The sequence below is a fragment of the Cnephaeus nilssonii genome, assembly GCF_951640355.1.
Source record: "Cnephaeus nilssonii genome assembly, chromosome: 2".
Lineage (NCBI taxonomy): Eukaryota > Metazoa > Chordata > Mammalia > Chiroptera > Vespertilionidae > Cnephaeus > Cnephaeus nilssonii.
In genome coordinates, this window is record NC_137073.1 from 72,890,145 (window position 1) to 72,904,335 (window position 14,191).

Sequence of the window (14,191 nt, forward strand, 5' to 3'; positions counted from 1 at the left end):
CTGTCCTGGTTGCCCCTAATTGCCCCCCCCTGCTGGCCTGGTCGCCCCACACAGCCTGCTGTTCAGTTGTTTGGTCATCCCTCACTAACCGCCATGCTGGCCTGGTCGCCCCACGCAGCCTGCTGTTCAGTTGTTTGGTCATCCCTCACTAACCGCCATGCTGGCCTGGTCGCCTCACGTAGCCTGCTGTTCATTTGTTTGGTCATCCCTCACAAACCCCCCTGCCGGCCTGGTCGCTCCACGCATCCTGCTTGTTCAGTCGTTTGGTCGTCACTCATTAACCCCCGTGCTGGCCTGGTCGCCCCACGCAGCCTGCTTGTTCAGTTGTTTGGTCGTCCTTCACTAACCCCCCTGCCAGCCTGGTCGACCCACGCAGCCTGCTTGTTCAGTTGTTTGGTCGTCCCTCACTAACCCCCCTGCCAGCCTGGTCACGCCACGCGGCCTGCTTGTTCAGTCGTTTGGTCGTCCCTCACTAACCCCCCTGCCAGCCTGGTCACGCCACGCGGTCTGCTTGTTCAGTCGTTTGGTCGTCCCTCACTAACCCTGTGCAGGCCTGGTCGCTCCATGCATCCTGCTTGTTCAGTCGTTTGGTCGTCCCTCACTAACCCCACTGCCGACCTGGTCATAGGCAGCCATCTTGTGAGGGCGTGAGGGCCAATTTGCATATTGCCTATTTATTATATAGGATGGCCTTTATTATGTTGAGGTATGTTACCTTTGTTCCCACTGTGCTGAAAGTTTTATCATAAATAGGTGCTGGATTTTATCAAATGCTTTTTCTGTATCTATTGATATAATCATATGATTTTTAGTCTTCATTTTGTTTTTGTTGTGTATCATGTTAACTGATTTGATGATATTGTACCAACCTTGCATCCTAGGAATAAATCCCACTTGATATAGTGTTTTTAATGCATTGCTGAATTTGATTTGCTAATATTTTGTTTGAGGATTTTTTCATCTATATTCATCAGGGTTATTGGCCTATAATTTTCTTTCTTTGTAATGTCTTTATCTGGTTTTAGAATTAGGATAGTATTGGCCTTATAAAATGAGTCTGGGAGTCTTCTCTGCTATTGACTTTTTTGGAATAGTTTGAGATAGGTGTTAGTTCTTCTTTGAATGTTTGACAAAATTCATGTGTGAAGCCATCTGGTCCAGGACTTTTGTTTGTTGGAAGTTTTTTTTTTTTTTTTCTTCTTCTGCTTTGATTTAATTGGTTGCAATCAGTTTGTTCATATTTTCTGTTTCTTTTTTATTCAGTTTTGGAAGATGGTATATTTCTACAGAAGCTCCTTCTAATTAAACACTAACTTCTCGTGTGTATGGATATTGGAACACTTTTTCTTGATAGGTCCATACCTCTTATTATGGCTACCTTTTTGAGATAGGAAGTGAAAACTTAAGTTAATGGTTTCTAATATAGTGTCTTGATAAATGTTTATTAACAATATCTAATGATTGTTAGAGTGCTTTTACTTATTTTTTTCAATTTCTTTTTATGTCCATTAACTTATTTGACTAAGTGAGTAAGGTGCCTTCAAAAATAGCTTTAAGCCAGCCCTGGCTGATGTGGTTGAGCTAGTGCTGGGGGAGGGGTTATCCTATACACCAAAGGGTGGTGGGTTTGATTCCCCATCAGGGCACATCTCTAAGCTTCAGGTTCCATCCCCGGTTGGGGCGTATGGGAGGTGACGGATCGATGTTTCTCTCTCACATCAATGTCTTTTCTCTCTCAAATCATTAAAAAAATTGTGTCCTCGGTTAGGATTTAAAAACAAAATAGCATTAAGCCAGTGCAGGAATACAGAAACATTCCTGTACTGCTGATGTGTCCAATAAATTGGGCAACCATTTAATCTGCTTGTTCAGAATATTTCAACACCATTAATTCATAATTTTGTTTATCTCTTTAAGATCCACACGGGTTTACAGCACCAAATAATCTGGGCCTGTCAGCCCAGCTGCGTTCCTCTAGATGAAAAACTCCTGCCCCAGCTCCTAAAAGAAGCAGGCTACACTACCCATATGGTCGGAAAGTGGCACCTGGGAATGTACCGGAAAGAATGCCTTCCAACCCGCCGAGGATTTGATACCTACTTTGGTAATGGAAATGCACATGTTGCTTTAACAACTCAGACTGCAGCCATCTCATAAAACACACCCACGTGTAATCGAATGAAATACTATAACTGGAAACTTGAACACAGAGTGAGCCAGTCAGCACCACCGTGGGGCCACTGTCTAATGACACCTCCATAACCGTGGCTCATGACCCCACGGGGAGGCAGTTTCCTTTGCCAGGTTACTTAATGCCATGTTGGAGCCTTTGGAAAATTTGCTACCTTCACATCCCAGACCATTGTACTCTTAGAGAACCTTACTACCAAAAGGGGTTACAGAACGATTTTTTTTAAATTGCAAGCAAAACCCAATACAAGAATATTTCCTTCACAAAGGTGTGGAGTATTTTTTTCTCCCTGTGAGCTGTGTTTAGAGGTGTTTTTTTTTTTTGTTTGTTTTGTTTTTAAGATGGTGAAGATTCTTTTCTATTGGCATTCTTCTTAGAGATCTGTTTTTGAAATCACTAGATTGGGGAAAATAGATAAAAAAATAAAATCTGAGGAAAAGTACAGATAGTAATAGGAAGGATAATAAGAAATTGTAAGTATCTTATGAACTTGAGAAACGTATAATAACTAACATGAAACCTAAAGTTTGTTTTTAAATGTGCCCTCTGTTGAGAGCCATCTTAATTAACAACCTGTTTATTTTGACAATGGCTATATATCTTTGCCAGGTTCTTTTTCATACTGCTCTATCTTTCTATCTAGCTATTTCGCTACCTACTTCCCTTTTTACATATTCATTTATTTTCAACTTGCCATATCTGAAAAAGAATACATATTTCAGCATAAAACATTTACAAATAAGTAGAATAAAAAATTAGGTCAAATAGAAAAAGATGGAACAGTTGCTTGGCACAAAATTAAGAAAACGATTGCATGGTTGTAGGTGGGCTTCACATTCAACTCTGAGAGTTGAAATATTTTATGTCCAAAGCAAAAGAAAAAAAGGGTAAGTCTATAAGAGTCACATTATTTATAAGATAAATGGAAACCAGATGTTCAGGAAGAGTAAAGCATTTTCTGGCTCTTAGACCTGAGAGAAATTCCTCCTTTGGGAGAAGGTAAGGTGGAGAGCGTCCTCAAAGACATCATTTTAGTAATAAAGTGGTGGTTTTCTTACAGATGTTTCCTGAGGCATTTTCTCTTATTCAAGCTGGGGCCAGAGCACCGAAGTGCATTTCAGTAAAAGTGATTTCATGGGGCCCAAACAATGCAGTCGAAGTATGTACCTTTGTAGCGCTTGTTGGATCAGGATTAAAGTTGAGCTGCAAGGACCTCAGACGTGAGACCCTGTGTGCCCCGCGCCATCCAGGTTCTCTAGCAGACATCACTAGTCAATCATGGCATTCTCTGTGCGTGAACTGGACACATCCTGAGTATCCTTAAATAGCTGTTCAAGATCATACTGGATGTAAGACCTCTGTCTTTTCGGAAATTCTAAAAGAAAAAATAGCCTGTACACCCTTTGAAATTTTTCAGTCCGGTCTTTGCTAAAATATGGATCAGTACCTATACTGTAAGAAGAGAAAAACTATGGATATTTTTTAAAAATTTATTAAAAACAAGTTACATATTTAGAAATTCAGGGCTTAGATGGACAGACAGATCTCACATTCCTATGGATTGGAGACTTGCAAATAAGGAAGGGGTAATGACATGCAGCTGCCATCACTGTTATGCTCCTGATGTTCTGTAAAAAGCAGTCAGATAATTATGGGGCTGGTTGCAAAACTCTGCAAATACACTGCACACCATTGAATTATCTACTTAAGTGGGAGACTTGTATAATATGTGAATTATCCTACCGTATTTTCCGGCGTATAAGACGACTTTTTAACCCAGGAAAATCTTCTATACGCCCAGTCGTCTTATACGCCGGAAAATACGGTATATAAAAACCCTGGGTCATAACGAATGGTAACCACCGAAGCTCAACCAACCAGAAGTCAGTCCTGTAGTCAGCACTGGGTTGCCATGGTGCTTCCACTGCAGGTGCAGTGCCCCAGCACTAACTGCTGAGGGGGCTGCGAATCAGCACCAGAGAGAGGCCTGAAGAGAGAAGCAGGGACTGATCCATTGCCTCTATGGCAGCTTTTGATCAGCACTTGCCTCTCTCTTTCTCTCCCAGTCTGGCCAGCAGCCACGCCTCTATTTCTCTCCAGGCCTCCACTGGGGCTGCTGATCAGCCCCCTTTTTCTGATCAGGCCCCATTGATAGGCCCAGAGATGCTGACTGGCATAGAAACCGACCAATCAGAACCAAATCTGGGTGAAATGTGAGGAACCAATGGCTGCCTAGGAGGCGGTGCTTTTGACACTGACTGGCATAGAAACTGACCAGTCAGAACCAAATCTGGGTCAACTGTGAGGAGCTAATGGCTGCCTAGGAGGTGGAGCTTTTGATGCTGACTGGCATAGAAACCGACCAATCAGAATCAAATTGGCTGGCAGGGGAGGGCAGTTGGGGGTGAGATCAGGCCAGCAGGGGAGGGCAGTTGGGGGTGAGATCAGGCTGGCAGGGGAGAGCCGTTGGGGGCGACCAGGCCTGCAGGGTAAGGCAGTTAGGGGCGAGATCAGGCCAGCAGGGGAGGGCAGTTGGGGGCAAGATCAGGCAGGTAGAGGCAGTTGGGGGCAAGATCAGGCCGGCAGCGGAGCACAGTTGGGGGCGAGACCAGGCTAGCAGGGGAGAGCAGTTGGGGGGCGAGATCAGGCCAGCAGGTGAGGGCAGTTAGGGGCAGTCAGGCAGGCAGGCAGAGGCAGTTAGGGGCAATCAGGCAGGCAGGCAGGTGAGCAATTAGGAGCCAGCGGTCCCAGATTGTGAGAGGGATGTCCAACTGCCGGACATCCCCCAAGGGGTCCCTGATTGGAGAGGGTGCAGGCTGAGCTGAGGGAATCCCCCCTCTGTGCACGAATTTCATGCACCGGGCCACTAGTACCTCAATTATGCTGTTAAATAGAGCCGTCGGAGATTTAGATGTTCAAAAAGTATTTTCTCTTTTTCCCCCAAAAAGCCTAGGCTGCCATCTTCTTTAGGCTCGGCATGTAAGTTCAAATTTGTGAATCATTCTTATGAGAGAAGCTCTATGGGATTGTAACATGGATGTTGGTGTCAGTTTGGTCAAGTATGTGAATAAATAGTTGTATTTCTGGAATCCTATTTGTAATATCTCTTTTATATTTGTAGTTCATCCTCTTTTAATCAAGTATATTCTATGCATATTTTCTCCCAAATGATAAAAATAGTTTACATTTATGGATAAGAAATCCGAAGTGATTTTCTGCAGGACTGATACCTAGTAGTTAATAAAACCCCCAAATAGAACCCCTATGCCATGACCCCTCTCTGAACAGATACAGGGGCTGAAACTATTTTTGTGGACACATTCCTTTCTCTATTACATATTAATTAGCAAACCCTTTGGGTTTCCCTTTCTGTTTTATATGTAGGAGAAAAATTACCATTTAAAACATTATCTTAAGACCATTGTTCACTATATTCAGAACCATGAATTAGTGAATCATGGAAAAGGAGGAAATTAATAAAAAATGAATTAATTTATTGTGTAAGCTGTGTAAGGCTTTTAATTGTGATTATAGAAAACATTTAGGACTGGGGAAAGGGCTAGGCCAATTTATCATCCTCGTTTTAAGGTTAATAAGCAGTATCTGTCAGGCGATAGATAGCTCAGAGTCCAGCACAGCTTATTTCTTTTTAAAAGCTTTATCAAGGTGTAATTCACATGTCATGCAATTCACCCAATTAAGGTGTATAACTCAGTGATTTTTAATACATTCACAGGGTTGTCCTCACAATTCAATTGTAGAACATTTCCATCACACCCCCAAAGAAATCCCATGCCCATTAGCAATCACTCTCTATTTTCCCCCAACCCCGCCAGCCCTAGGTGACCTCGCTAATCTAGGCTTTTGTCTCTAGTAGATTTGCCCATTCTGGATATTTTGTATGAGTGGCATCATACAATATGCAGCACAGCATATCTCTATTTATAAAAGGCAAATATGCTAAGTGTCCAACTGATTGGTCGATCAGTCACTATGACGCGCACTGCCCACCAGGGGGCAAACACTCCAACTGGTAGGTTAGCTTGCTGCTGGGGTCTGGCCGATTGGGACTGGGCAAGTCGGGCTGGACATGCCCTGGAACCCTCCCGTGGTCCCGCTCCGGCCGGCCGGCCCTGATGGGCTCTGATCAGGACTGGGCGAGAGGGGCCCCGATCAGCCCCGATCGCCAGCCAGGCTGAGGGACCCCACCTGTGCATGAATTAGTGCAATGGGCCTCCAGTTTTAATATATTAGGAAAATGTAGAACATTTGCAGAAGCAACTGTTTGTTGAGAAAACTCATTTCCTTCCATGGTTAAGTCTAAATTATGAGATAGGCAGTTAATGCCATTTAAATTTGGGGTGAAATTGAGATCACAATAGGTAGAAAAATCTAATCTTAGTGCTGCACATTAGTTTGATCATTTGGCCCTGTTATGTCTAGAAATCCTCCGTTTGGAAAGGTTTGTGTCTTTGACCAGTGGGTGTCAGTGTCTGACTAAAGATGATTTCTCCTAGAGCCACTTCTATAAATAACCTTGAAGCCAGTCTTTGAAGGTCAATATCAATATTATTTGGTTCTTGCATTCATTTATGTGATCACCTCAGAATAAATACTTGTAACAAGTCACATTAACCATATGCTATTTTAGCTATTAGATAGCTTTAAAAGATTAAGATGTTATCACCTTTACTGAATTTGAACCCTGACTTTTTAAAAATGCATTTACTTAGAATCACCCACTTTGAGAGTTACATGATAGAGCTTGTGTGCTAAATAAAGACTTGAGTGAGGAGTGGATTTGAATTTTTTTACAATTACACTTTAATGCCATCTGCTAGAAAATATAGAGATGTTAAGAAATGGTGCTCTGATTAACCTTGTCGTCGGATTAGCTTTGTCGTGGGTAATCAATTGCATTAGGCAATTAAATACTGGAACATTAGTTTAACAAGTTTTATGCCATGCTGACTACTTTCATTTCCCATTCTTGCTGTAGGATATCTCCTAGGTAGTGAAGATTACTATTCCCACGAACGCTGTGCATTTATCAATGCTCTCAATGTCACACGATGTGCTCTTGATTTTCGAGATGGTGAGGAAGTTGCAACAGGATATGAAAATATGTATTCAACAAACATATTTACCGAAAGGGCTACAGCCCTCATAACTAACCATCCACCAGAGAAGGTAAGTCTTGCCTCTTTATTGATATCAAGATTGTGATCAGAGAGGGTCTCCACAGATGAGTGTAGGAAGAGGCAACTGTCATCGAGGGAAACATCTAATACATCCTAGAGGGATTATTTTCAAGTTTTAGAGTGCACTAGTATCAGCCTGGGAAGCTTCTTAAAAATGAAATTCCTGGAGCCCATAAGAGTCTGATCTCGCATGTCTGCAGGAAATCCGTACCCCAGCATTTTAAAGAAACTCCCCAAGGATGATTCTGGTTAAAATGGTTCCCAGATTACACTCTGAGAAATACTGTATCTATAGTGTTTTAGAAGAAAACTAACTAACTTGTTCAAGGTCACAGAGCAATTGAGAGTCAGAATCAGATTTTAAACCCACACTGTTTTTCTCCAGAGCTCAATGCACCCCCATCCACAGTTAATATCCACGACCAGAGATTGTGAGCCCCAGTGTATGACTCATCCTGACCGTATATTGGGATCATCTGGAACGCTTGTAAGAACTACCAATTCCGAATATTGTGGTTTATCAGTCCAGGGTGAGACCCTATCGTTGGTATTTAACGACAGGGTCTCCGCCCCCACCTCCCACCGGCGATTCTGATGTGCAGCCGCTTTTGACTCCCCTCAAACGCAGATTGGAAGCAGAAGCCAACTGCCTTTTACAGGTTCGCAATATAATCGTGGAACTATAGTATGCCTACAATAAAAATTAGTTCCCATTCAGGAACAATGGAGAATTCTCTCACAGTGCCCGAAACATTAGGCGGATAAGAGGAAGCAGCTGGGGTGAACTAGTTCTTGGTGTGTGGGCCGCCTTAACTGGTGTAGTGTGGACAGCACAGGAACTGAGGACAACTGGAGGCCCCAGAGCTCACAGCCACCCAAGCCCATGTTGTTAGTGTGGTGCTGCTTAGAGATAACATCAGGAAATTGCCAGGTGAGAGGGTGGTCGTTTTCCTCTTGTGTCTGAAATATTCTGACACCATTTCCAGCATTCCTAACATCCTCAAAGTAAAGTTTCAAGCATAGACATAAATGAATGAAATAGTCAGTAGCTCAGAAAGTTCCTTTAAAATAGCACATGCAGATGTTTTCATTTTCAGTTCTCAGTAAAATGATGTCACCCCAGTTCCAGGAGCTGCACTTTATCCCAATGTTGAATCTTCTTTTTTTTTGGGTCTTTTTTATTGAATTTATTGGGGTGACATTGGTTAATAAAATTACGTAGGTTTCAGGTGTACAGTTCGATAATACATCATCTGTATATTATATGGAGTATATTTTACACTGTGTATATTTCACACTGTGTTCACCACCCCAAGTCGTCTCCTTCCATCACCATTTACCCCCTCTTTACCCTCTTCTACCTTCCCCGACCCCGAATCTTATTCTGTGCTAATCCCCAAGTGCTATATATAGACTGTAACATAGGCGACTTGTTCTAGGATGGAAATCACTAAAGAAATTCACACAAACCCACAAGCTAAAAGTGTCCCCATTTTAAAGAGCACTGGAGGGGAAGAAGGGGGTGGAGCTGTTTTGTGACAGAAGGACATGGTGCTGGACCAGAGGGACCCCGCGGATAGCCATCGCACATGTGCTGGGAAGCAGTGTCCCTTCTCCTTTTCGGCAAGATAATTCTGTCAGCACTAACACCGCAGTGTGAAAGCAGCGTATTCATAGAAGATCTTTTGGTTAAAAATAGCCCCCTCGACACTTTGCAGAATAAAAACAAATGTTTTCTCACCCATCTAGTCTATTAAAAGCATCTTAAAGCAAATGCACATTTCTGGTGGTAGACCCTTACTTGCCCTGACACAATTTGAGAAAGGAATGTCTTAATTTGGAAGTCAAAGATAGAGTAACAATTTAAAAGCATATCATATGCTTTTTAAATTTATTCTTTAAATAAAGAAACAAAAACAAGACTTTCTCACTGAAATTAGTGTCTTAGCGTGGTGAGGATATTTAGCGTATAAGAATAGACATAATAAAAGGAAATGAACCCCTAGCATCTTACGAATATGCTAATAACTTTAAGTAGTAATGTGATATTTTATGTAATACTTAAACCTTTGGTCATGCCTCACATCTAGGATTCCATTATCTAGTCCTAAGAAACCTGGAAGGGTGCAGTTGGGGTTCGTACAGATGGCAGCTGTAACTGCAATGCTTAGCGTAGGGATCTGGACCCAAGGAAGAGCGAGGGAGAAATCTGGGTTCAGTGTAAACCCGGAGGTCAGTGAAGGTCAGATTGGGTACAGGACTCCAGTGTTTTGAATCAGAATGTCAGGTCAGAATGTGCCCTCAGGTCTGCAGAGGCCAAGGCTTGATTGGGTTAGAACTCAGGTCAGTAGATAGGGTGGTACTCGGGAGCTCATCCCCAGGATGGTGGCTGCTGATTTAGGCCAACAGAGCCCTGGCTGGCAGGTGAGGGGGAATTGGCTGCTGTTCACAAGAAGGGCCTTAGGACGAGTGGCTGTACGTGAGTCCTGATTATGGTTGGAGACCCTTAGAGCCCTAGGTAATTGTTCTTCCACTGGGCCACCATGGTGTACTAAGAACAGTACTCTAGAATGTTCTTAACTTTAAAAACAGTATAGAAACGCCTCACATCTGGCACTGTCGGGAAATAAGATGCCTCACAAATAAAGTTCACCTTGTGAGTGCTGCAACCTTATTTTTATAATATTGGATGGAAATACTCTAAAATGTGTTCACTGGTCCTCACCTCATTAAATGCGCTGCACTATATATCATTCTGCCTCCGCCTGGTGACCCAAAGCCCTGTTGATGTGTATGAGGCTGTTTGTCCACACACTAAGCGACCCTGGGCTACTGCTGATGAAACGGGAGAAAGAGAACTTGCTTTGGTCACGGAATGCCTTCAGCTATACTTGTACGTTATTAGGATCTGGTCGGCAAGTCGTGCGAGGCCTTTGCATGGCCTGTGACAGTCACAGGACGGGCTGGGCCTCATCCTCAGAGGTTGTTTTCACTCCCTCGTCCCAGTCATGCCCCTTCTCAGAAGCCTGATGCTGGAAAAAGGGGATTGCTGCAGTTTTCTCATTTTAGGCCCTCGAGAGTGATAGTCGTGCCCTTAGCCCCTAAGGGATAATTACTAGAAGGATTTTTCAGGTAATTTTTTGCTATTTTTAACAAGGTGAGTAGAAGAATTTCTACACTGGATATGTATAAGGTCCCCTAATGATGGTCCCAGAATTATTATATATTCCTGGCATGGTTATAAGAACTCTCCCCCACGACCCTCACCTCACTTGCTGGCCGGGACCAACCTCCCTTTTGCCCTTTCTCTCCATCACCAGCCACGTGGGTTGCCATGTTGCATATCTTTTTAAACAGGGAGGCTCCTTTCAGATTTCCTCCACCCTGCCCACCGTAGAAAATGCAGGCCAGAGTCACAAACTCTGGTGTTTACCGGAGTCAGGCTGCTTACCTAAATAAGTGGAGCCGCTCACGTGGCACAGTGGGGACTAGAGAAATGGCGAGCTTCTGAGACTGGGGCCTCTGCTTCTCATACTCAGCTGCTTGTTACTAGATGGAGAGTGGCTGTGGAGTTGTCAGAAGTTCTGATATTTTTCAGGAAAATTAAAACAAGACGAAACAAAACAGATTTTTATGTGATAATTCCTGATTTTTAAAACTGCTTGCAATGTGGGCTGCAATTTGTTGTAGCCTGACAATTTTTAACCCTATCTAGACCTTGGCTGGTGGCTGGGGTCGGCTTAGTCTAGGGCTGAAGACCAGACGGCTCCTCCGACCACAGCCCCTCACTGCCTGTCAGGCCATGGATGCCACTTCACGTCCTTCCCTCCAAACAGCTCAGCCCAGGGTCCTTCCTCAGCACCTGGACACAGCATCCCCTGGGACTCTCTCACCCGGATCGGGAGGAGCGCAGGAGTGTCCGTGTGACTTGTGTGGCTGGAGTAGGACGTGTGTGTGTGGAGGCAGAGTGGGGCTAACTTAGTGCCCGAGCTTTAAAGTTGACCTTTGGAGTTGGAATTTGGAATGTCTTCCCATGGAAGCAATGTACAAATGAAGCACAGGTTCCACCGTATCATGGTTTTCATTCCATCGCTTACTTCTTTAGTTAAATAGGTTTTGAAGTGATTACTTTGATATTTAGCAGATATTTTGAACACTTTGATTTTGGGGAAAAGATGTTTCTAACTGCCAAAGGACTGAACTACAAATAACCTATTTGAGTGCTGTACATGTATACTCCTTACTTTACTGCAGGGGTATAGAATAGATAATTTAAAACAATTTATCAACAGTGAAGAATGAAATATGAGACACCATTTCCAGGCTGCTTTCTGACTTTTTCCTATTCATTTATGAGATTTAAATGCCTCAAATACTTGAACAGAATTATATATTTATTCTTGGGTTGGACTAGTTGTCTTTTTGAGGGTTTCAACTCATTAAAGAATTCTGTAGAAACACAAAGAGGAGAGAGCCTTCAGAAAGGCTCATTAAAAAGGAGAGGCTGACCTGGACTACCACTAATGTTAAATGCTGTAAGTTGGTCTGAGAGGTAAAATAGAATCAATGCTTCACACTCCTTTGTTAGTTTCCAGAAATTAAATTGGCCTTATGTTTGGTCCTAGATCAAAGACTAACAAGGCATGGTATTCACTTGTTTTTTCATAAAAACATCAAAAAATCCTTACCCTCTACTAAATGGTGTGAAATTATTTTTCAGCTGGAGCAAAACGTTAAAGCATCTATTGGTACATGTCCAAACTATAATACTGGGGTTTTCAATAGGAAATTGCTCTGCAATTAATATGAACTTGGGCAAGTCTAAGCCTCAATTAACTTGCCTGTAAAATGAATGTAACATAGGGTGTTTTGGAGTATTAAATAAGATGGAATATATACATCTTTATAGTATCTAGCACATAGATATTTCACATATAGTTGTTATGATTGATATTATTATTTGTTTGGATCAGAGCCTTCTAGGCTATTTTAGAACTCAAGCTTTTATTTTTAGTCTTTTATCATGTGTCTTTTGTTACATTTTTAACATCTTTATTAAGACATAATTCACATACCATAAAATTCAGCCATTTAAAATATACAATTCAATAGTAAACTCAGAGTTATGCAACCATCACTATCTAAGTTTAAAACATTATCATCACCACAAAAAGAAGCTCTGTGCCTATTAGCACAGAATTTATGGCTGATAATATTCCTTCTATTGCTGAGTATTGCCGGAAATACATCACGTTTTGTTTACTGCTCATTAACGGGCGGACGTTTGCATTGTTTCCACTTTTGGGCTATATGTGAACATTCGTGTACAAGTTTTTGTGTGGACGTAGCTTTCACTTTCTAGGAATGGGAATGCTGGGTCATATGGTAGCTCTATGTTTAACAATTTCAGGAACTGCCAAATTGTTTTTCATACTGGCTGCACCATTTTGCATTCCCACCATCAATGAATTAGTGTTTTGATGTCTCTACATCTTCACCCACATGTACTATTTTCTGGTTTTTGTGTTATAACCTCCTAGTGGGTGGGAAGTGGTATCACAGAGTGGTTTTGATTTGCATTTTCTTAATGATTAATGATGTTGAGCATCTTTTCATTTGCTTATTGGCCATTTGTTATCTTCTTTGGAGAAATGTCTGTCCAAATTCTTTGCCCATTTTGTAATTTTGTTAATTGTCTTTTATTATTGAGTTGCAAGAGTCCTTTATATATTCTCCCTACAAGTCCCTTGTCAGGTACATGTTTGATTTACAGATATTTTCAACCCATTCTGTGGGTTGCCTTGATATTAGTTTTTTTAACTGATAAATTTGAACCTCTATGTAGTCAATGCTTCCATGCCCTCCTGACTGACTTGCACAAACTCTCTTCCCAGCCTCTGTTTCTCTACCTTGCTCTCCAGTCTGTCCACGAGCCCCTTCAGGTCCCCGAGGAGTACCTGAAGCCATACGACTTTATCCAAGATAAGAACAGGCGTCACTATGCAGGAATGGTGTCCCTTATGGATGAAGCCGTGGGAAATGTCACCGCAGCCTTAAGAAGCCGGGGGCTCTGGAACAACACGGTGTTCATCTTCTCCACAGGTAAGCCTGTCAACAGGAAAATCATCTCCCGGCAAAGCTTAGGACATGGTATTCGATGAATGGAATGAAGACAAATTGGAGCATTTAGCCGTTCCTTATTAAAATGAATGCTAACTGCAAGAGTGAAGACATGCTCATAATGGGTAGAAAGATGTGTCTAAGGAAAAAGAATTACGGGCTTCCCCACCTTTCTTCAAATATCAAAATATTCTGGGGGGTATGCTTGACAACGAGTGCTTTCTAAGTAAGTATGAGAGGGCATCCCTCATACACAGGCAGCTGGGCACTGACTCCTTGGACTGGCTTGTTCTCAGCAATCTCTGCAGCCCAGGCTCTGTCAGGAGGACTTCTGCTGACCGCAGGGGGCTCTGTGTCAAAGACAGATTGTGACGTTATGAAGACAGATAAGAAATGCAGCCGTTTAAATCTAAGCTAGAGCCTCCAAGTATAGATTTTTTTATATTAAAATTTTCTAACAATAAAAGTTATGCATGTTGATTATAGGAAAAACAGAAAAGTAGAAGGAAGAAGTTTCTTGAAAATCATTTTTATTATGGAGATGTCATTCCAACTTCTAATCTGTTATATATAGACATAGTTTCTATTCCCTAGGGATGTACTTTGGGTATAGGTCTTGGTTTATTCATTATGGTGAGTACTCCAAGAGTACTTTCTATCGGAAAATGCTGATCCTTTT

The 14,191-nt window shown here is 42.2% G+C and overlaps 1 protein-coding gene across 1 annotated transcript in view; it reads left to right on the forward strand.

Moving 5' to 3' along the window:
* Positions 1-14,191, forward strand: part of ARSB (arylsulfatase B) — a 132,701-nt gene that overhangs the window by 21,900 nt on the left and 96,610 nt on the right. Inside the window, exons 2-4 of the mRNA XM_079793522.1 lie at positions 1,918-2,104; positions 7,191-7,381; positions 13,287-13,494. Coding sequence (XP_079649648.1) covers positions 1,918-2,104; positions 7,191-7,381; positions 13,287-13,494 — 586 coding nt within the window. The remainder of the gene's footprint in view (positions 1-1,917; positions 2,105-7,190; positions 7,382-13,286; positions 13,495-14,191) is intronic.